General features: G+C 48.6%; 6 protein-coding genes across 6 annotated transcripts; 1 reads left to right on the top strand and 5 right to left on the bottom strand.

Moving 5' to 3' along the window:
* Positions 1-112: 112 nt before the first annotated feature.
* On the bottom strand, positions 113-1,929 carry BKA67DRAFT_531318 (CDP-alcohol phosphatidyltransferase-domain-containing protein; the record flags this gene model as incomplete). Its single annotated transcript, XM_046099369.1, has 5 exons — positions 113-242; positions 520-596; positions 639-769; positions 887-1,233; positions 1,463-1,929. 5 exons carry the CDS (start codon positions 1,927-1,929, stop codon positions 113-115), a joined length of 1,152 nt encoding a protein of 383 aa, XP_045965390.1.
* A 927-nt stretch (positions 1,930-2,856) lies between these two features.
* Positions 2,857-5,336, bottom strand: BKA67DRAFT_80434 (Gti1/Pac2 family-domain-containing protein). Its single transcript, XM_046109444.1, has 2 exons — positions 3,798-5,336; positions 2,857-3,295 (listed from the first exon to the last, which is right to left on the bottom strand). Exons 1-2 carry the CDS (start codon positions 5,059-5,061, stop codon positions 3,192-3,194), a joined length of 1,368 nt encoding a protein of 455 aa, XP_045965389.1. The 5' UTR covers positions 5,062-5,336; the 3' UTR covers positions 2,857-3,191.
* Positions 5,337-6,581: 1,245 nt separating this feature from the next.
* BKA67DRAFT_531316 (uncharacterized protein) lies at positions 6,582-7,771 on the top strand (the record flags this gene model as incomplete). The annotated part of the gene is made up of 7 exons (XM_046099368.1): positions 6,582-6,632; positions 6,900-6,934; positions 6,995-7,050; positions 7,288-7,480; positions 7,540-7,585; positions 7,617-7,677; positions 7,710-7,771. The coding sequence occupies 7 exons, from the start codon at positions 6,582-6,584 to the stop codon at positions 7,769-7,771; spliced, it is 504 nt and encodes a 167-aa protein (XP_045965388.1).
* A 4,638-nt stretch (positions 7,772-12,409) lies between these two features.
* On the bottom strand, positions 12,410-14,806 carry BKA67DRAFT_654379 (tyrosyl-DNA phosphodiesterase-domain-containing protein; the record flags this gene model as incomplete). Its single annotated transcript, XM_046106552.1, has 7 exons — positions 12,410-12,683; positions 12,749-12,945; positions 13,004-13,290; positions 13,407-13,444; positions 13,531-13,715; positions 13,769-13,951; positions 14,000-14,806. 7 exons carry the CDS (start codon positions 14,804-14,806, stop codon positions 12,410-12,412), a joined length of 1,971 nt encoding a protein of 656 aa, XP_045965387.1.
* Positions 14,807-17,162: 2,356 nt separating this feature from the next.
* On the bottom strand, positions 17,163-19,174 carry BKA67DRAFT_590296 (uncharacterized protein; the record flags this gene model as incomplete). Its single annotated transcript, XM_046104570.1, has 3 exons — positions 17,163-18,522; positions 18,579-19,046; positions 19,101-19,174. The coding sequence occupies 3 exons, from the start codon at positions 19,172-19,174 to the stop codon at positions 17,163-17,165; spliced, it is 1,902 nt and encodes a 633-aa protein (XP_045965386.1).
* A 416-nt stretch (positions 19,175-19,590) lies between these two features.
* Positions 19,591-20,640, bottom strand: BKA67DRAFT_550621 (uncharacterized protein). The gene has a single exon (XM_046101676.1). The coding sequence runs from the start codon at positions 20,344-20,346 to the stop codon at positions 19,816-19,818; it is 531 nt and encodes a 176-aa protein (XP_045965385.1). The 5' UTR covers positions 20,347-20,640; the 3' UTR covers positions 19,591-19,815.
* Between the last annotated feature and the right edge of the window lie 172 nt (positions 20,641-20,812).

Raw genomic sequence — 20,812 nt, 5'->3', positions numbered from 1 at the left:
TGCTTGGACCTCCTCGCATACTCGGCGGAATCCGCCACCGCTCCGCTCCGCTGAGATCTCGAGCCCCACAGCACCGGAGCAAATAGTTCGTGTAGCTAAGGCAGAAGCAGTCTCACTGCTTTTTGGGATCTTCTGAATCCGCTGGCTGTTCCTTGGTCTTGGCGTCTGAAAGAATCTTGACGGCATCCTTGCTGAAAACATAGCTCAATCCACTCCAGATGGTGGTTGTTGCGACAATGTACCTGTCAACTGTTAGCATGGCTCGAGCTCGACGATCATGGGGATACTGGGTTCAAGCAGTCGCATCTCAGTCATTGAAAGAACCAAGCACTACCCGCAAGTGACAGGTGCTAGCCCATGATGATCTCTATGACAATGCGCGAGAAATGGGGCTATGCGCCTGAAACTTGAAGTGGCTCATGGTTGTATGGCCTGAGGCAGCTGTCCGAATCGATTCTCGCTGATGGAACAAAAGGATGAAATGGAAAAACCAAAAAGCATTTCGCGGGCATGACTTACTGCAGTCCAATCAAAGCTGGTCCAACCTCAATGGCGGTCACGAAAGGTGCTACAATAGTTGAACCCATGAGCGCGAGCTGCAGGAATGTGTTGTACTTGCTGATTGTGGTCGGACGTACTTCCGCCGAAGGTAGACTGAAGTCCCAATATCTGGTAAAGGTCTTGGGGGGCGGAAGGGAAATCCAGCGATAATAGATGGCAGAGATTGCGAGCCCTACGTCTCGTCCGAGAATGATGACTGCCAACCACACTATAAATAAGAATGTTAGTGGTTTGCTTCCGTCAAAAACATGCTTTTCTATCCGATTGGTGTGACTCTGTGAGAGGAAGTATCAAGCCAACCGAACAGCAAAAATCTGTAACTTACCAGGCAATGCCCCCTTGGCCGCTAGGCAGACTGTCAGAACAGTCATCAGTATCTTGTCAGCCATGGGGTCAACGATGCTGCCAACAACCGTTTGCAATTTCCAGCGACGTGCGATCCAACCATCAAGCAAGTCCGAAACGCCAGCATAGACGAAAAGTCCTAGAGCCCAAGTGTGAGCATCTTGGAGGAGGGCATAGCCGATAAACGGCGTCGCGATAAGTCGACTGAACGTCAACAGGTTCGGCACTGTGTAGATGTTCTCATGCGGCGTCAAAGCAGCAATGGACTTCGGGAGTACCTTCCGGATACCGGAAGACGAAGTGGTCACCGGAGCCGGCTTAGAAGATCTAATATTCCGGGTCAGCTAAGAGCCGGATTCTTGATTTGCTACTAATCAATGGGATACACTAGCATCAAATATAAGGCAAGAACTAGTCAGACCCCGGGACAGAAGCATATGCTTCTCCTTGAGTAAAAAGAAAAATGATGGATGGCCTCGTAATGGAGCTGCAACTGTGCCAAGGCCTAGAATTCATTCCTTGAAGACAAGGAGGACCGGAACGGAGGAGGACATACTGTTCGCCAATTCTCGTCTTTTCTCCCTCGAGGCGTCTTGTTCTAAACGAGAAGTGCCTGCGTATGCTCCGAGGTCCGGTGCAGTTACCAATATCAAGACCACAGCTTACATCCCTGGAGGCGGTGCCCAGAAGCCCACAGTGAGCTTGGAAAGGTAGGGGGCTGGAGGACCCAGCAATCCTGCCTAAGCGAACCCCAGTGCATCGAGCTGCCTTCCATGCAGACTGGCCAGACACGGAATTGCTACAAGGTTGCGAGTTTCGTGGGGCAGCTGTTGAATATGTCGACTTCCAGATATGCGCCTTGGAAAGTAACGAAATCGGGGCTTGTCTGAGCATGGCGGGCATAGTTGTGGCTCTGCGAACTGAAGATACGTTGTTAGAGTTTACCAATGATCGCAAGCCATTACCAGCACCAGAACCAGCAGCCGTCCAGGTACATCCGCCTCGTATTGCCGTAGAGCTCATGACGACCGACTACTTCATAATCCAGCGGAATTGCTGATGTGTTTCCCGTCGCTGCTGCCCCTTGACCTGCGTCTCCACTCGTTGCAGGACACGATCAAGTCTGAGAACTGGTTAATTAGGTAGCGTATGATGTGCCACAGTAAGTAAGCTCCCCTATTCGCTGGTAAGACACGTGACGTAGGGATGGACAAGTCCACAATAGCGCAATAGTTAGCGAGCTGACTGAGGATGAGCTGACGCTTGGCAGTGAAAGCCGTCGATGGCGTGCAGCAGTCGGAGCTGACTGCAGGTGGGTTGTTAAAGTTTATTATTTCCCCGCGGCTCAGCTTCCGAACGGTTACGCTTGTGTATGATGGATGGTGTGCATGTTTGTTGGGGCCAAGTTGAGTTTCGAGAGAACCAACAGCTGAAGAGCTCTCTCCAACACAGTGAGGAAAAGCTCTGGTGGCACAGTGATGTAGCGCCAAAGTCTATCTCGCTTAGTTCATTCTGGCAGCCTGGATGGATCTTCAGCGTGCATGGACCACGGAGTACAAGTACAAGGGGTTGCAGGTGGTCAGCGGGAAGGAATGGTGGGGTAAGATTTACTTGATTACTATGACTCCATTGGTCGCCGAACTGAGCATGAGCAACCGTACCCTAGTGCCTGTTAGTGCTTGCATTCCACTGCCTGCCACCAAAACGGCCATGACTGACGTACTGCAGTAGGCACTGGTAGAGATCTGATCAGGATGGATAGTTGATATGTGACAAGCTTAAGCATCGGGTTGTTACATGGTACGAGAATTCCAAACCCCTCCCCTCTATACCCCACTCCGAGAACGTGGCAGCTAAGTTCATGGTTGAGCACACGCTGAAGTTGGCATGTGCTGGCATGTGCAAATGACTTACAATGATTGAGGCTTGTGGAACGACACGATGCATCTCAAGCCATACATGATTCCATTTGTACGATCCTGTTGATATGATATCACACCTTCTGCATGAGCACAAGCATAAGTCGGTCACATCGTGTCCAAAGTATAGCCAGATTTGCAGACATCCATAACACGAATGGCACATAATGTACATCTCGACTTTGACTCAATGGATTGACAGATAATGCCCACTCCATAAACAGAAAATGCAGTATGCGAACACTCCAATCCCGTACAGCGGTACCTGAGGCGACAATATTTTTAATGTCAGAACCGATACTCCTCTTTTGTCCCCCTTTTCTTTTTGTATAGACAAATAGATGCCGCATACGCCATGTATTGGAGCTAGAACCATTTCGAGTTGAAATGGCAGCTTGGAGCCGTATCAGACAAAAAGCAAGAACACCCAACTCCATTATGAACCGCCCCTTTTCCTTCCATGCAATAATCTCAATCCAAATGCGGCTCGCAAAGAACTAACCCCTCAACCCGGAATGCAACACCCCCAGTCATGCCTGTTAAATTCGACCAATCCGGGGTTTCCAGGCGATAGGATCTGCGTCTACCCCTTTCAATATCATCGCCGGGGCTGCTAGTGCTGATAGGGCTGAGAAAAGCTGCTATTTCCCCATTCCGAACCATGAGCTCTGGGCGGGAGCATTTCGTCTGGCGCGGCTCCCCCATTCGTGGAATGGAATGCCGCCGTTCCGTTAGTACTAGGCATCTGCCCATCGTAATCTGTGGTTGGAGGGACAGCCGCTGCCGAGTTGACGTTGTTCTGCGGATGCGGCATAGCGTCGAAGGAAGATGTGGCCGAGTTCTGCGAGGCATAGGGAGCGTTGTTGGAAGCGGCCGAGCTTGAATCGTAGTTTTGGAGACCGTGGTGGCCCGAGTTCGTTGATGCCGCCTGCCCTCCGTAAATATCATGCGTAGAGCTCAATGAGCCATTACTCAAACTGTGATTTGCTTCGCCATTACTGGGAAGGACCGTGCTGTTGCTGAGTTGACTCCTTGGAATTGTTGGGGCCGTGAAGGACAATGGAGTTGTGCCGTTATTGAGTTCATACACTGAATTCGCTCGTCGGAGAGTGTTAGGGGGAGGATTATGAGCCATTGCGTAATTTTGATCTTGTGAGGGATATCTCTGCTGCTGCTGCTGCTGCTGCTGCTGCATTGAGCCATGCGTGTAGGGGTAGGTCGAGCTTGGCGAAGACGAGTATGCAGTTGACAGTGCATGTGCTGGCGGCATTGTCGTAGTTGGCGAATGCTGAACAGGGTAGTTCTGTTGTGGGACATACTGCGCCGCATAGCCTCCTATATGTAGGCCTGGAACGCTGGGGACAGTAGGTACCGACATTGATCGAGGCACACCGGCATGATACATGCCTTGCATCATGTACCTATCATCGTAAGCTCGCGGGTCACCATAGCCACCGTATCGGGGATCATCGGGCATGACGAAGATATCGTTGTCGTCGACTGGTGCGCGAAAGTTGCTAGATTGTATGAGCTCTGGGCGAGGAGGGTAGCTTCTCAGGAAGGTCTCGCTGGGTCTGTGCAGAATGTTGGATTTGACATCTTCGATGGTGTAATATGAGACGATATGATGGGTGATGTTGTTGTAAGAGAGACTGATGGTTTTCTTAATGAGCCCGTCTTGTTTGAATTGATAACTGTCAACTAGTGATCCAACAAGAGCCCGTGTCTCGGCATCGCCCTGACTGGAACCATTTTGGCTGCTGAATGAGCCAGGCGCCGACGAAGTCGTTGCTGATCCCATGGCCATCACCCCGGCATGGCCAATGGAATTCGATCGTTGGTTACTGGTGGCCTTGGTGACGCCATTCTCCTTCTTTGGCTTGGCCTTCTTCTTCTGTCCAGGCTCGAATGGCTTGTCGAGCTCTCGGTAAATAAGAAAGTTGCCTAGAATACGGCTTGGACTCCATGGAACACCATCAGTCCAACGCTTGATGCCGCTAGCATGCTCCTCGTAGATGAAAATATTGCCGCTTGCGATCAGATCGGCCCTCTCACGATCATGAGGTCGACGTGGAACATGTTTGCCGTTACCTCTAAGACACCATTCGATGAGATAAAGGGCATCCATGGTGCTTCCACAATAACCTTGCCAGGTAGGTTCCAGAGGAGCCCCAGCACCAGATTGACTGGTCGCGGAACCCACTCCGGGCATTCCTCCTCCTGCTGACCGGTTCATTGTAGTAAGGGGAGACACTGCCTGAAGAAACGTTGTTGCAACGTTGTCGATGACTTGAGTTTGAGGCTCCAGATAATTGCCTTGGACGACCTCTTATGGTTCCTGACTAGGAAACTAAGTGATGAAGAAGGAAGTTTGTTGTCTGAAATCCTCTGCCAAAGCCAAATCGACCCCAAGAAAGCTAATGTTGTCAGTGACTGGTAGGCCTTGTACCACGCTTTGACGATTGGTTGATTATCCTCCGAAGCCGATTAAGCGAAAGTATGTTGCTAAAGCTTGAGGCTGTCGCAGATGGTCAATGGATTGCGAACAATTTGGAAATGGACAAAATCTGATATATGCGCAGGTTGTCGGATGATGGAAGTGCGACGAAGAAGTGCGCAGAATATTATGGCAGCCCAATATTGAATGTCTTTTGGTGTGCCCAGTGGCGGACGTTACCTAGGAAGGGACCTTGGGAAATAGACTCTGGCTCTCCTATGGTTTGTGTCTGTCGAAGGTGGAACTTGCGCAAGTAACATTGAACAGCAGGAGTGCAGGTAACCCAAGAGATGAGAAGGTTTACCATGAGCTATTGTACAAATGCTGATATGCCGGAAATCCGTATGTTGCAGAAAAGGCGCGAACTGGTGAAGCTCCAAGTGGGAAGGTCTCGGAGCACAGTGGCTGCTCGTGCTAATTTAAGTTTCGTCCGGCTTGGAGAAGATGTAATGGCAGTCTCACATATCAGTGCTTTTTGGGGTCGAGAGAGCCCACAGCACCGCAAAGTACAGGTGCTCCAGATGGTACCAAGCTTGGACTCTGTAATGAGGAGGCTGTTGAGGAGCGTAATTAAGCTTTGAGGAACTCGGGAGAGCCAAGGATGGTCTATGTCCGACCTCGATCACGGCCTGGATGGATAAGAACCGGTACTATCCCGTAATTGATGCGGGCTCGGTCGGGAAGCCTGGTCGAAAGAAAAAGCAACGCCAAGCGGTAGGTGTTGCAGATGAATAGAGTGAGAGATCGGGCTGCTGGCGTCTCGTCCTATACTGCTTTTTGTGACCTCGTCGCGATCCAATGACTCGAGTAACGTCACAAATGTGATGTTGGGTGTTACTGAGTGGCTTTCACGATACCAGATAGATGCTGGAGCATTCGGAGACCTGGACTAAAGGCAAGGACTAACTGTTGCGGGTGAGTTCTTGAGTCGAGTTGCAAGTACGAGACATCAGATGTAGTTGCGAGTGATGCTGAGGTTATCCTAGTAGCGGAAGTCGATATGTTTCAGTCCTCATAAGGTAGACCTTCTCGATTGTACGATAAAAGCTAAGCTGTAACTAGAGGGTCTGGTGGAAGAAGAACCAGAAGAATTGTTAAATTGCAATGTGTCGAAAGCGAAGGAGAAAGAAGAAGAAGAAGTTAAAGACCCTCCCTGTCAGCTAATCGAAGACCTTTGAGGCAGAAGTACTCGTGAGAATGGAATTACAGTCAAGGCAGCGGAAGTAATGGCAGTTCGTGAGTGGGTAGTGTCTGTAATAATGGTGGTGGTGGTGGTGGTGCTACTGCTGCTGGTGCTGCTGGTGCTGCCGGTGTAGTTCCTGTTTCTGACTGGAGGCTGATCCTGGGGAAAGAATATCAATGGTCAGTGCATGTTCCTGGCATTTGATACCGGCGCAGGCTTGGGGGCTTGGAGGTTCGTGGACTGGTGGGTTCGGCAATCTCCATGTTCGAAAACGGAGTCAATGACGATGGAGCAGACGAATTGACTACCACGACAAGATCGATCCAAGTCGAAGTAGTGCCGTGGTAATAGGTACAGTACGGTTGGGAGAGTAGATAGCTGCTAGCTAACGAAGCCGGACCCAGTAGCGACTTGCCCAGGTTCCGGTTCGTGAGTAGTTCGTCAAAAATTGGGTATGGGTAAAAAGTAAGTAAGTACTGTACGGTGTAGTTGTGCTCGTGCTCGTGCTCTCGCTCGTGCTTGTGATTGTGCTTGTGTGGGAAGAGGTAAGGTGCAAATTAGCGGCTCAGGCTAGTTCCAAGCGGACATGGAAAAGCTACCGAGAGCGAGAGCCACTGAGGACAATGGACTCTGATCTGAACATCCATCCCCCATGACAGACACCCAACGAGAACAGGCCCTTTTGTTTTTTGCGCATGGCCATCTATTGGACTAGACGTCTGATCTGCCATGTCTTTTTGTTTCTGTCAGACTGAGACATGACTCTTGCCGCAAACACCTAGGTATCATCCGGTACACGAGTTTCCATGTTGCTCTCTTGAAGACAGATACAGCTGCAAACAAAACAGAAAATCAAAATGCTCATGGGTTCCTTGGTGGCCGTGACAAAAGTGGTCGCCAAAGAAGTGGTCTTATGCTTACTTACAATGATCCTTGTACCAACTCGGCTATGATTGTCCTTGCTCGGCCGGGTTTGTAGGCGCTCTCTTCGGCAACCAATCTGAATGGTCTTTCGGCTCTCAAATCTAGTGCAGCTGGCAAGGCGGAATTTTGAGTTTTGCAAGCCTCTGGGCCCCTTCGGTACGGATAACGCTGCTGCTGACGCTCACAGACACTAGAAAACCTTATAATCAGCATTGGCCTGGTTTCATCTGCTACTGGTGTCTCGCAAGGTGAGCTACGTTAGTTTTGCTCCTTTATGCAGCATGTCCCATGTCCAATGGGCGTTTGGTCGGGTCCGTTATCAACGGGGGCTTTTCATGGTAGGATTCGAGTGACAGGACACCGACTTACACAGGCGCTACGGCGTTAACGGGATCTGCGAACTGGTTAGATTCGAAAACCCCAGGTGGAGTTTGATACAGCAGTCGACAACCTTAAAAAATAATAATAAAAATTAAACCAAAAAAAGCCAACTACTGGCAATTTCCTGGTGCTGATCAAAGATAATTCCCATTATGCAGCATACTCGAGGTGTTCAAGTGCGGCTCTTTGTTGTCAAATATAAACTAAAAACAGTTGTATGTAGTACACTAGTTCTTAAGACTGAGACTAGTCATGTGGCAGAACAACAAAATAGTCACAACATCATTTACATAAGAGGCTGATCAGGAGTTACAAATAATAAGATTATTGCATCGCCTGCTTCGTGCATACCAAGAGGGCACGTTAGCTACTATTTTTCTTGCCGGCAATGACGAAGAAATGATAAGCGTTGACCCGATGCCCTGCAGCAAGGATCTCTAACTCTGTGCAGTCAACTCGAAAAGACCGGGAGAGCAGACATCTATTATCACTCCGAAGTTGCTTTGTCTGTTCACTCGAGCGTATCCAGTGGGGTTTGTAAGCTGGATAATTGGTCTCTGCGAGTAACAAGCCAATGTTCGCTTAGGGCAAGCAAGTTCTTTTTTTTTTTTTTTTTTTTTTCTCCATCCGCTATTACTTTTCATTCACCGACGCACCACATTCTCGCATTGGTGGCTCGCTTGAGTAATGTAATGTAAAGTACCTAATTCCTGCCGAAAACCACACATGGCAAACGCATCTGTTGAACCCGGTCGACGTTTGATCAGCGGTTTAGACACAAGAGCGGTCATTCAAGATGCTCCCGGAGGTGCCGTTTGGGCAGCAAGGTCAACAGACGATCAATTCCAGGGGGGTATAGCCTGACGGGCCATCATTTCCCTTCTCGATGTTTTAGGCGAGCTGGATACTTTATTTGTTTCTCGCCCCATTAGAAAGATATCTGGCATGCGCTGTTGTGTATCTCCCCGTACCTGATGGTCACCGCCTTACTTACTGGCGAGCTGAGAACCAAGGATGTTCAACAATGCCGAAAGGATTGCTGCGCCGGGTTTATTATTGACGCAACCGACCGATGGCCAACGCCCTGGCTTTGCTCGGTTGGATTTTACACCGTGAGTCTGCCACCGCTTCCACGCCATCACTGGCAATCTGACCCTTCTCAGAAGGGCAGCCAGCACGGCTGATTCTAGCGGCACTTATGCAGACGGAGGGCCCAGACCTGTTGATCAGCAGGGTCTTGCGCCTCCAAGAACATTGCAGTTCAGTAGGTCAATATATGCTGTGCGCCGGTGGGAGGGTAGGGATGCGGACCCCGGCGTACTGGGGAAAGCGGAATAGGTAAATCAGAGCAGCAAAACTCGCTGCGAAAAGCACAAGGCCAGGATACTCCCCGGTCTAGTGAATGACCCCTACATTTCAAATTACAGCTGATGATTGGCAGCCGCTAGGCAGGGCATGCTATAATGATGACGGAGTGAACCTTAAAACGGGAAAGTGGAAGACCCGGCCAGTGAGGACACCGAAGGCTTCGTGATATTGGGTATACATAGTATTAGGGCTCAAGGATGGACATTTGCAGATGAATAAATCACTTCGAGACATTGCTGATTGGGTTGTTATGCTAGAACTGTTGGTCAAACCCGTTGTTTCCTTTGAATCAGCGTGTCTGACTGTTCACTCATGTTGCTGCTAGAAGTTGCAGAATCTTTCACCTGTTCACTTCAATACGTACATGCAATGCGATTACAGCGGAGACGACCCCGTGGGCGGCCTATTTAGTTCGGCAATTTTGCCGACTGGCCAAGCGAACTTTCTGCCGATGGTGTACCAAGTATGTTTGGAGCTCCTCGTCCATCTACCGCTCCGTTCATCATGGATAGCTCGTACAATCATTAACAGCGTATATTTTTCTTACATGTTGCAAATCGCTAAAATGGGTTGAGATTTGTTAGGATTTGCAACTTGGAATGAATACCTCGGGTTTCCTACTGGGGTCTCTTGCACAGCCGCTGCAGTATCTTCAGCATAAGACGCATTGCGTAAGCGGATCAATCAAGAAAGTCAAGCAATTTGGGGAGCCGTGGGCCCGTATTCTAGCGCGGTGCACACTTTGCCGTCTAATCGGCCATTCCTGGAGCTGGATAAATTATTCCGCAGAGACCCGCGAGACCAGCTCAAGGCGGGATAGTCCTCTTCTTTATTCACGCAGAAATCCAACCCCGGAAGCATACCCGAGACAGAAATGAAAACCAACGACAATTGCAGCATGGCTCGCGTGGATATCATTGCGTGTTACGCTACTTAGGTAATCATGGTATGGCAAGCATAAAACTCGGCTTTAGATTGCGGCTTTTGTTTCAAGGATGTGTCTTCTACGTAGATACAAATCTTCTATAGCCTGCCCTGAGGGTGACGTTGGTGCAGCTCGTTTCGACTGCGGGGTCCTCCATGGCCCATTATTGTTGAAATTACTTGGTTGCGGGCGTGAAGCTGCCGCCCAACACGAAGGTGGCTAAGTCCCTGACAATACGAAACTCGTCCTGCGTACTGGACGGCACTCGCTGCACCCTCCCAACATCGACTGCCGTGAACTATTGTGGGTTTCTTTAAGCAGACATGAAGCATCAAGATGATAGCAACCCCTTGCCAAGATCCCTTAGGCCTTACCCGGTCACCGTAGATAGGGAAACTAGGGTGGGTTATCATTGAATATGGAGACGATTCGTACTTTCTACCCGGGTATCCCGTGTCAAAAACAATAAGAAGTCTTCGCAACACATAGTACTTTGGACCCAAGCTGGACAGGCCCCTTAGTGCAGCGGAGCTTCGGCAGTTTCTATGGATCGTCCGAATCCTAGGTATGTAGATGTCAGAAGGAACTGTGACAATTCGTCTTTATTTGCGCTGTATGGATTCGGTAATAGTCGCTCGAATTACGCGCCTTGATGACAACAACAAAGCAAATCCAAGTGACAGTTGTGACACCACCAAGTGCAGTACCATATTTGGTCAAATCAGCAACTACGGCGTCCACGCCGTCTGACCAAACAAATTCTTGGGATCCCCGGCTATGATTCTTGACAATAGGTGGGTACCTCAGCTACTGTAAAATCTACTCAGTCTTGCGGAAAGAAATACATGATCAGTTTGATGCTGCCTTTTTGAACCACTGTTGTTTTCGTGTACTATATATATTAATCTTCAATGAATGGTATTTAGAACACAGCAGAGTGATGGAGTAGGTTTTGCACCTGGCGCGCTTGTGAAACCAGTGACGTAGATACCTGCAAACTCCTTTTGCATAGTATCTAAACACTCATGGAATTCATTTTTACAATACTTCCATGCTGGTATTATAGGCTTGCTACTGAGTATTTTAGGTTCAAAAGGTTCCGAATTGGCACATAGGTCAGGCACTAGACTACTGCTTTACTGCGAAGATGTGGCCTGCAAAGAACCTTTTGTTGGTAATACATGTATTGCATTATACATAATAGCTTCTAGCATTGTGGTCGAATATTATGGCCTAGTTTTGACACCACGTATAGTTCCACGTCTCACAAAGTCAATCTCAGTTATATGATCGATATCGTGCAGATACCCCAGTCACATACATTGCATTTGCCACCATACTGCTCACTTGTCATGCCAGCCATCGTGATCTGGCCGGTATATTTGCCGACGGTTGATAGATTGCGTTTGCCTTGACCCAGGGATACAACAGAGTACAGCCCGCCAACCCCACCACATGCCTTATCTTATGGTACCAAGAGCATGGCACTTTTTGTTTCTGCCAGATGATGATCATTATGCAATTAGATGTGCAGTCTCGATATGACACTTACGTTCAAGCTAATTTTACGGCACATCATGAGCCAGTAGCGATCCAACTCGCATCTTCGACCATTGTCTAGAATCTCCGAGCAGGCCAGGAATTACTTTACGTGAGGTTTTGCGAAAGCCGGATGCAGTTCATAGACAAGCCGCATTACCCTTAATTGGCTGCTTGTGGCCACCTTTGTAACAATGACGATTACTTGATTATTGGACGTTGGCAGAAGAAGAAAAGTGCATTAGTCATGTTGTGTCTACAGACGGGTTACGGATCTACTCCGTACATAAGTGTAAGTTACAGTGCCATGTTGCAGCCCCGACAAGGCTCCCCAGCAGTCGGTAACTTGCTAGTGCCCCGCGAAGACTAGATCTGCTCCAACAATAGCCCGGAGCATTGAGACTCCTTGGCATGACAGAAGTGCTATTTTCATCTGAGCCCATCCATATGCTTTTATGTATGTACTTGCAATTGCACTTGAGCTCACCGCACAGACGGTGGATCGCGACGTATGATGCAGGCTATGGCATAGGGTGACAATTGAGCCACTAACGACGTACAGGAACATCACCCGCGGCCTGTACTTGTATCTGCTATCGCTGCGTCTCGCGCATGTCTAGGCTTGCGAGTGATTACAGCACTATGCAACAAGCCGCATGAGGACACCCAACTCGAAATTGAGTACTCACCCTTAGCCTGGAACCAAATCGATACAGATACTGCAACATTAATTAACTTCTTCATGGTGGGTAGCATGGTGCGAGTTCTCAGTTCTCAAGAAAAAGCCAAGGCCGCTTAGCCCCGGTCCTGCCATACGCCTCGCTGGGCCAAATGATCGGCACTGGAATGCTGCCCAGGAAGACAGACATGTCGGGGATGTCCGTGTTCAAAGTTGCGCGGCTATTGCTATTCAATAGCCGAGTGCCGTTTGAATTGTCATGGTTGTCCGTGACTGGCAGCACTGGCACAACAACACCACATTCCCAATTGCGACAAGTCAGCTTAGGATTCCCTGTCTGCTTTTCCTTGGTTAGACGACCCCTGGAAACGGCATGAATCAGTGGTCTGGCGTAAATCGTATGATTCACAAGAACCGTCGGACTCACCAAGCGCTTTCAGAGAGATTAGCCGAGCCTACATAAGCCCAGGAGACGAGGTTTTTCCCGGATTGTTTCGATCGAACAAATATGAGTTTGCTGTGCATCAAAAGGCCCGAACGTACGTTCTGGCTCTCATGAACTAAGTGTCGCGGGAACGAATCCGCGTCCCACCATTTCAACTGAGCGTTGATGGTTCCCGCACACTACGCACCATTAGCGTTGAACACAAGGAGGACGTGCCATTCCATCTGGACAACGAACCTGCCTGCCTCCACGGCTTTGCTCAATCATATGGCGGGACGGAAAATATACGCGGAAATGGTCGTTGATTCTTCTCAGTGCTTCTTCGACAGAACTCGCCTTAGCCTGTTTCGCTCTAGCCGACCGTTCGCGATACTCCCCGAGGCCATCGTCGCCCTGAGCAGCATAATAGATCGCAGTGATCAGGTCGTGACTGACTGACCCAAGTGACGAAACGACGTAATCTAGCTCGATGGCGTCTGCCGCTAAGCCAAGAGTTGCTACAGCGCGTCCGAGGCCGCAATAGCCTCCAAGGCATGTCAATCAAATTGTGCCAACATGTATTGAGACCGTGAAATGAAGACAAGACATCGAACGATTATGGACATTGAGAAAGGAAGCCAAGAGAAGCTCATTAACTCACCCGTCCGCTTCCAGTCGTCTCCAGTATGGGTTGTCCCGCTGTGCATGCATTAGTAGAAAGCAAGAAAAAAAGTTTATCAGGGCGATACTCCGTAGACCTGATTTAAACTTAATATAACACTTACATTGTATGAACAAAGGCGTAACGGCTCGTTTCCGTGAAATCATACTTTTCTAGACTCTTCACTAGACTATGTTCCAGTCCCTGTGAAGTCAAAAAGAAAACGAGTTCTTGACCAAAGGGGGTGAGGGCATTAGTGGCCCAGCGATCTGGTTCTTCGATAACCGGAAGATCTATTATGAAGACCATCTGCAAGTCGGTTAGCAACCATACATGGCATACGATGTTATTCCCAAACGGACGTTTTCCATGACCCCTGTTTCTCCCCAATCGTATGGGACCAAATTCCCGGTTGGCACCACAATCCGGAGGTGGCTGGCGAATTTCAGCAGTTGCAATTTAGAGTGCATGTTTCCCATCGCAGATGTTGGGGGGAAACAGAACTTAATGGTGCCGCCAAGAGCGTTCGCTTTCATTTCTTCTTGCTACCACGAAGTCAACCAGAAGATCGGCTTGATGTAAATGCTACTTACTTGCTCCTTGCTGTTGGCAAAAGCGATCAGACAGATATTAGTTTTCCGAACATCGATCTTTGACAGCATCCACTCCTCATCCCATTGGAAGGAGCTGAGCACAGCCATTTGGAGCTCATCCTTCTGGAAAATCTCCTCGATCTTAATGTCGTCGTCCGTTCTCGGCACACCGCGGGCGAAGGTTTTTTTTACCACACCTTTGGGGAAACGCAAGCATTGTGAACCAATACTACTTGACAGTGATGGGCCCACAACCTTTATCTCGGTCTTGGTGTCTGGAGCACGTCCTGGTCCCCAAAGCTGCGGAGCAGATCCTGTTCGTAATTTATTCTCCTTGCCCTGAGTTTCCTGGTCAAAGCCCGGAATTTTGCGTTTCGAAGCAAGCCTCGCGAGGCGGTCCTCCTCCATCTTCTTCCGGTCAACCCCTTTCAGTCCCAGTGGCCTGCCTGCTGGCGGGCCAGATGACTGCCCCTTTGATTGTGACGGTTCTGCTGATGGCTGTTCCTGCAGACGTTTTGTATCTTCCTTGGTTCCGGCTGGACAGCCATTCCCCTGTTTGGGCTGGTACACAATGCTCTGGCCATTCTCGTCCGGACTACCTTCGCTTTCGCTAGCTGTAGCATCCGGATCATCGTCGGCGAGTGATAGTGCGATAGCACGATTCAACTCCTCGTCATTACTGGAGTCGTCTGAACTCAGTTCAATCACGTGGTTTCCAGAATGCGAGCTGCTGCCAGCAAGGGATAGCTTGATGGCTCGTTTGAGGTCCGCATCATCATCATCGCTGTTATTTACGGAACCTGCCATAGTCGTAGCAAGACACACAGCGTGAAAATAAACGACTAGTGTCGAAGATTAATTAATCGATCTTAACGTAAGATTTCAGGTGTTGTATTGATCAGTGAAGAGGGAGTCTTGAGATGTGACAAGACAGTTAACCTACGGTAGTGGGGTTGTTAGTAATGCAAATAGTGCCCCACTGCAACTGCTACCGCAACTGTGACACAAGACTGTCGCGCAAAAACGTGACCTAGTACTAGTTAGACTAATTGCAAAGTGTTTGCTTAACAAACTCTCACCGTCCATCCTTATCCACAAATGCGATTTACGATTACCATGTTACACTTAATTGATAAACCAGGTAATAAGCTTAGTATCACAGTCCATATGCATATTTCAAGTTGTCCTTGGTATGTGTTACGAGGATTTGTATACCATTGCTTCCAGAAACTCTTTGTTGAGTGACTGCTTCAATAGGAAAGGTATTTCAAGATTTCGCTGCTGCCATGTGTAGTAGATAATGTACTCTATAAGCACTACTGTTTGGTCATATGTTGTATATGCCGGGAAAGAACACAAAATCTTTCCAATCCTATACATCTTATCTACCAATACTACCTCTTATCAAGACTGCTTATGATCAATTCATACACAGTTGCACAAGGGCTGCAGCGCACTTTCTGCACAAGCCACACCGATGAATTCGATCTCAGTCGCAGGGTCTACCTCTATACCGCTTCGCCTCCTTCTCTTTCGTGTTCGTGTCCTAGATGTCTACCATATTTTCGATGAGGGTAAAGGTAATCCGCGCTCAACGTCCAAGACAATCGGATCTCTTGCTCGCTATCAATGACTATCAGACTCCAAGGGCTACTGCAGTGGCTCCCTGGTCTCGTATTCGCAAACCCCATTTGACCAACGGCGTCCTCTGCTCTATTCCCGCCCCTAAATAGCCACGACCATGTCTACCCCAAGCAACCGGTGGCACGGTACTGCAACGCACAGTCGTAGTGCTTCCGCATCTATTCCAACAGGCTGAACATCTATCATAATCATACACATGCCACCAATTACTACATTACCATGCTCGAATAAATAGAGAAAAGGTGAAGGCTGGCTATAGATCGAATCTGTGAGCAGCATCCATTTCATGACTAGGGAGACTGAGTGGCTATAACATTCACAGTTGTGCCTTGTATCACATGGTCTGCGAGCATTAAGGGCGATTTGACGTGGTGGCTTGCTTGAATTGGTATCACAGGTGTTACAAAAGATGTAATCTATATTACGTCAATCAAAGCCTATAAAGTATTGTTTGCAAAATCCGGAGAAAGACCGCCGTTCTGTAACTATGTGGGTGCGTGTGGTTTTGGTACGCAAATTATATTTGCTTGATAAGCTGGTAGAGTTGAGCATACAAATTCAAGGTTTGGTATGCTTACAGAATCCCTACGGTCACGGTTGAGCTCTGCCGGGTTCACAGACAGGGCAAACTTGACTATACAAGCCTCAAAAATTACGAAAACGAAATCTGCCTGAGAAACGATGTTCTTCCCACAGTTCCCACTGTGCCGCGAACGATTCTGCCTCGGTAGGTATCCCTTCAACTAGTGGTGGTTGGTATCTTTCAGGAGAATGACGCCAACTTTGGAACCGTCTTGTAGCGTTCGGAAAGCAAAGCTTGACAAGTCTTTCCAAAAACTGATGTATTCCTTCAATTGTGTTCAAGTTCTGCTTGTGAGTGACAGGAGCTACAAGAAAAGTAATGTACATTGAGTCTGCTTACAGGTGGATCTCTCGGAAGGATTGTAAGTCCTTCCCCCAATTCGTTACCAGTGTCATTTGAAACCCCATTCCAGACAAGTCTACCTTCCTCTAGGCCGCGTATTGTCACAATCGCCGAGATTGGAGTGCTTGGGCCAGGTAGTAGTGACGACGGGTATGTGCACGGTAATGCAATATGGCAGCGCAGAGGGGGCAAATTTTCCCAAGTTGGAACTGATGTAAACAGTCCATCCTGTTGAATAATCATGTCCGCCTCGTGGACGCCTCGAATGTACGTAGTTTTTCAGAGATACTCACACTCATATGACCGCTTGCATAAAACATATATCAACATTTAAGTTGATTGTCTAATCTCAAAATTTGATTTCGAATAGCTTCTAGTTTCAATTTGCAACAATTTCTATAGACGGTCAAGTCATTCACAGCGATGTATGATCGTTGTACACCATTGGGGCACCAATGCATGAGTAGGTTTCCTCGTCAAAAACAGCCCACTTTCAAAATATATTGTTGAGCTGGCTCAAAACATGGATTTACTACTAAATAAAACTACCTTGCGACTGTGGAAAATGATTCCTGACCATAGCTTATAGCTTGATCAAGTCTGGCGGCAGAGCTTGCCTGTATCCATATCGTACTGCCATTCGTCACTACTTACACCACTCCACACGAACAGACTATAACTCGGATCGTACCTCTTTTTTATCTCTACCAACCGTTGGTAGCTCGATCCGTAGTAGTCGTGTTGCCACTGGCCGTTGAAGGGGTTTGCTTCATTCATGTAGGCGCCTGTGTCCGGCGCCCAATCTCGCCAGACGGCTTCCTTGTTGGTCTCAAGCCAATCAGCCGCTTTGTGTAAAGCTCCGCTCGGTGTCGCATTTGTTGTGTTCACATTGGACCCTCCCGCCAATGCGTGCACATATACCTCTCGCCAGATGGGGTTCACGGCGCCCTGCCGCCATGCCGGCACATTCCGTGGTCCTGGTCCGCCCTGCAAGCCAATTGTGAGCATGCTGCCTGATCCCTCAATCTGAGATGCCAAAATTTTCTCAAGATACTGGCGTACGTTTGAGATAGAGTGATCAACGAGCTCGGCTCGGCCGAGGAGACGACTAGAGCCCAAGTTCACTTGACCGGCCACACTGGGAGACGCATTTATGTTGTCAAAGAATGTTGTGAAGTTTGCCGTTACAGTTGGCTCCGAGATAGAGTAGTTGATGAGAGAACTCATGTTGCCAAACTGTGCCATGTAGTCATCCCGAACGTGTTGTAGGATATCCTTGAGCGCCTCCGTCGTAATGTTATAGCCCCAGAAACTCATCGATGTGATAACGCCCGGTGGTACTGAGGTTAGGCTCAGGATTGATTTCGCAGATCTTCCAGTTACGGCAAGTCCACTACCGGTGATACCCCCATCCATGAGGTCTGGCATGTTGGCCATCAGGTGGGCAAATGCATCCCAAGTGGCGTTCACTGTGACATCCCGGAAATCAGACATGTTGCCAGCTGTGATGGACACACTCGTAGCTATAATAGTTGAAGGCTGAGGGTGGGACAACATGATATATTCCGTGACAACGCCATATTGTCCACCTCCTCCGCCACGAATTGCCCAGAACAAGTCGACATTCTCGGCAGCATTGCATGTGAGGATATCACCTGTGGTGGTGACAACAGTAGCCTGCAACACATTATCTGCGGAAAGGCCATATGTGGACGAAAACGGGCCATGGCCACCACCCTGAATATACCCGCCGAGGCCCACTGTCTTGTCCACACCACTGACAAGGACACGACCGCGTTCGAGGGCGAAGTGCAGTGTTGAGTCCCAGTTGTTGCCACTCCCGGCGATGATGACATCTGCCGTTGTATTCTGACCGGGAATAAACCATTGGGCATCGTGCGACAAATAATTCAGATTCTTTGTCCAGATAGACAATGCATTTGCACCAGTGGACCTTGATATTTGTATTAGCAAAGAAAGCCTGTAATTGCGTTTAGAGAGGTTAATTACCTTCCGTTCAGATCATGACCAGTGCCCTTGATGACGATACGAATATTCCGTGCCGCTGCCCATTGCATAGCGGTTGCAATGTGGACATCGGTTGTTGCATTGACGACATAGGATGGGTATCCGCCAACGTGGCAACCGACGTCCTGGGTATATCCGGTTGTATTGGGAGGGAGACAAGAATTATTGGCCCAAATCGGATAGTTGACTGACTCTGGAATACTTGCATGAAATGCTGAATATCCCCAGTTCTCCTCGACGTATGTACACGATAGCTCAGTCTCGGAAGAATTGTTGCTGTAGCACGACGAAGCGACTGGAAGAGTTTTGATTAAGGTGCCTTTGATGGTCTCGTTGAGCCTCGTCCATTCCAAGTCGCTGGGCCATTCTGTGTCAGAAGGAACAACTTTACATGATCGCGATGTTGAGGCATTGGACGACTTTGCGAGGTCATACAAAGCTGAAGCTTGACTGAGGCTCGTAAGAGCTAGGACGTTCAGGATATGTTGAATCCTTGCTAAAAACATTACTGTTGTGCATAGGTCGAGGAAAACGAATATGTCGGAGTCTGTAGAGAAGCTGGATCTAGATGTGAGCATAATGTCATTAAATAGTCTAGATGCCACTGGGTGGCTGGGGATGGACGGAAAAGATCGTGTAATATCCGGATTGATTAAACCACTGCCAGTATATCCATGACCAAAGACATCGCCACATATGCGGCTATGCTAGAACAATAATTGGCTCGGCACTTTCACAATACACTCCACCTTCAATATGATTATGGGAACCCGACTAGGCACTGCGGATCCCCCAAGTCATTTTTCGGTTATGAATACGAAATAATTCTTCTAAGAACTCGGGCAACCAGACAGCTATCAAAGAATAGCACATAACCAAATTACAGAGACAGCAGTGAAGTCTCACCAGAAGAAATATTCACGACCAGAACTCTGAACGTACTTTCGTTTTCTCAAACTTCATCGTGATAAAGTACTTTAGTTTCAATAAATGCCGCGGCACGACCGAGCGTATGACCTGCATAAACATAGACTCCAGTCGCAATCTACATATTTACGCAACCCATTCAAGATAGTGATACATCATTCGTTGCTTTAATGTGAAGTCAACCACACTCTGGGGGGTCTCTCCCAAGTTGTTGAGCTACTACTATCTATTTTGTGCTGGGGAATGCTATAGGTCTTTCCATCCTTGCTAACGTGAAGCCTTCGTTGCTGCGTCAACATCCTGACTCTTCGTCTGACCGTATCTTCTGTAGCGGTATATCCGCAGTTTCTGAATTCTCCTGTTTTCTCCTGATCGTCCGCACCGTACAGCAGAGGATACATGCCTCCATGGCTGTCGCGAGCCAAAGCAGCATGTTGATTATGTCGAATGCGAACGAGACATGAATATGCGTGTCGTGCGCATTGATGCCAACGGCAAGCTGTTCGTCGGGGTCGCTGAAAATCTGCTGGCCCGCCAAAATGGCCACCACCATCCACATGAGAGACAAGGCTGCGTCCCATGAACACCAGAGCAGATGCGTGACGGTGAATATGCAGTGAGCGGCGCCGGTAATCGCTGAGAACGCCACCAATACTTCTGCGAAGAGCCACGTGCTATTTGCTGCTTGGTGTTGTCTGGTGAATAAAGCCAAGTCGGCTCCGTAGAGCCCTGCAGTGATAATGGCCGAAAGGAATTGCGCAGTTCGAAGTGCGGTACGGAGGATGAGTCCGTGACCTCCCTTCAGTTGCCAATATCTGTCCATCGGTCGGGTGGTCTAGGCTCGTTATAAAAATCGTGTTACGTCTTTTTGATAGCTGATGTGTTTGTATTAGGGCGGCCACGAATGAATATATGAGGCAATCAATGTCGTAGCAAGTAAGAGTAGCCAGTGGACCAAGATGATGAGCCGTTATAGAATTCAACAGGCAAGAAACAGAAGGATTTTAAATTAGGATAGCAGGACAAGAAACGTAGATCCAAGGCTTGATATCACTACCCGGAATGGACCCGCTTCACAAACAGTATGGAGTGGACCTCATAAGCTCGATCCGGCGCCAGGGCGTTCAACGACTATGATGGTGCGACGCTAATAGGGGAAGATCTTTCACGGCACATGCCTAGCGCATGAGAAGCAAGCAGCCCATTGGTTGTCTTTTCGCATGGAATACGAATAATGCTTTCACAAATGTATAGGCACGTTTGAATCATCTATTTTCGGCCCAGCCGAG

The sequence above is a fragment of the Truncatella angustata genome, assembly GCF_020726525.1.
Source record: "Truncatella angustata strain MPI-SDFR-AT-0073 chromosome Unknown BKA67scaffold_1, whole genome shotgun sequence".
Lineage (NCBI taxonomy): Eukaryota > Fungi > Ascomycota > Sordariomycetes > Amphisphaeriales > Sporocadaceae > Truncatella > Truncatella angustata.
This window is presented reverse-complemented; position numbering and strand designations above follow the sequence as displayed.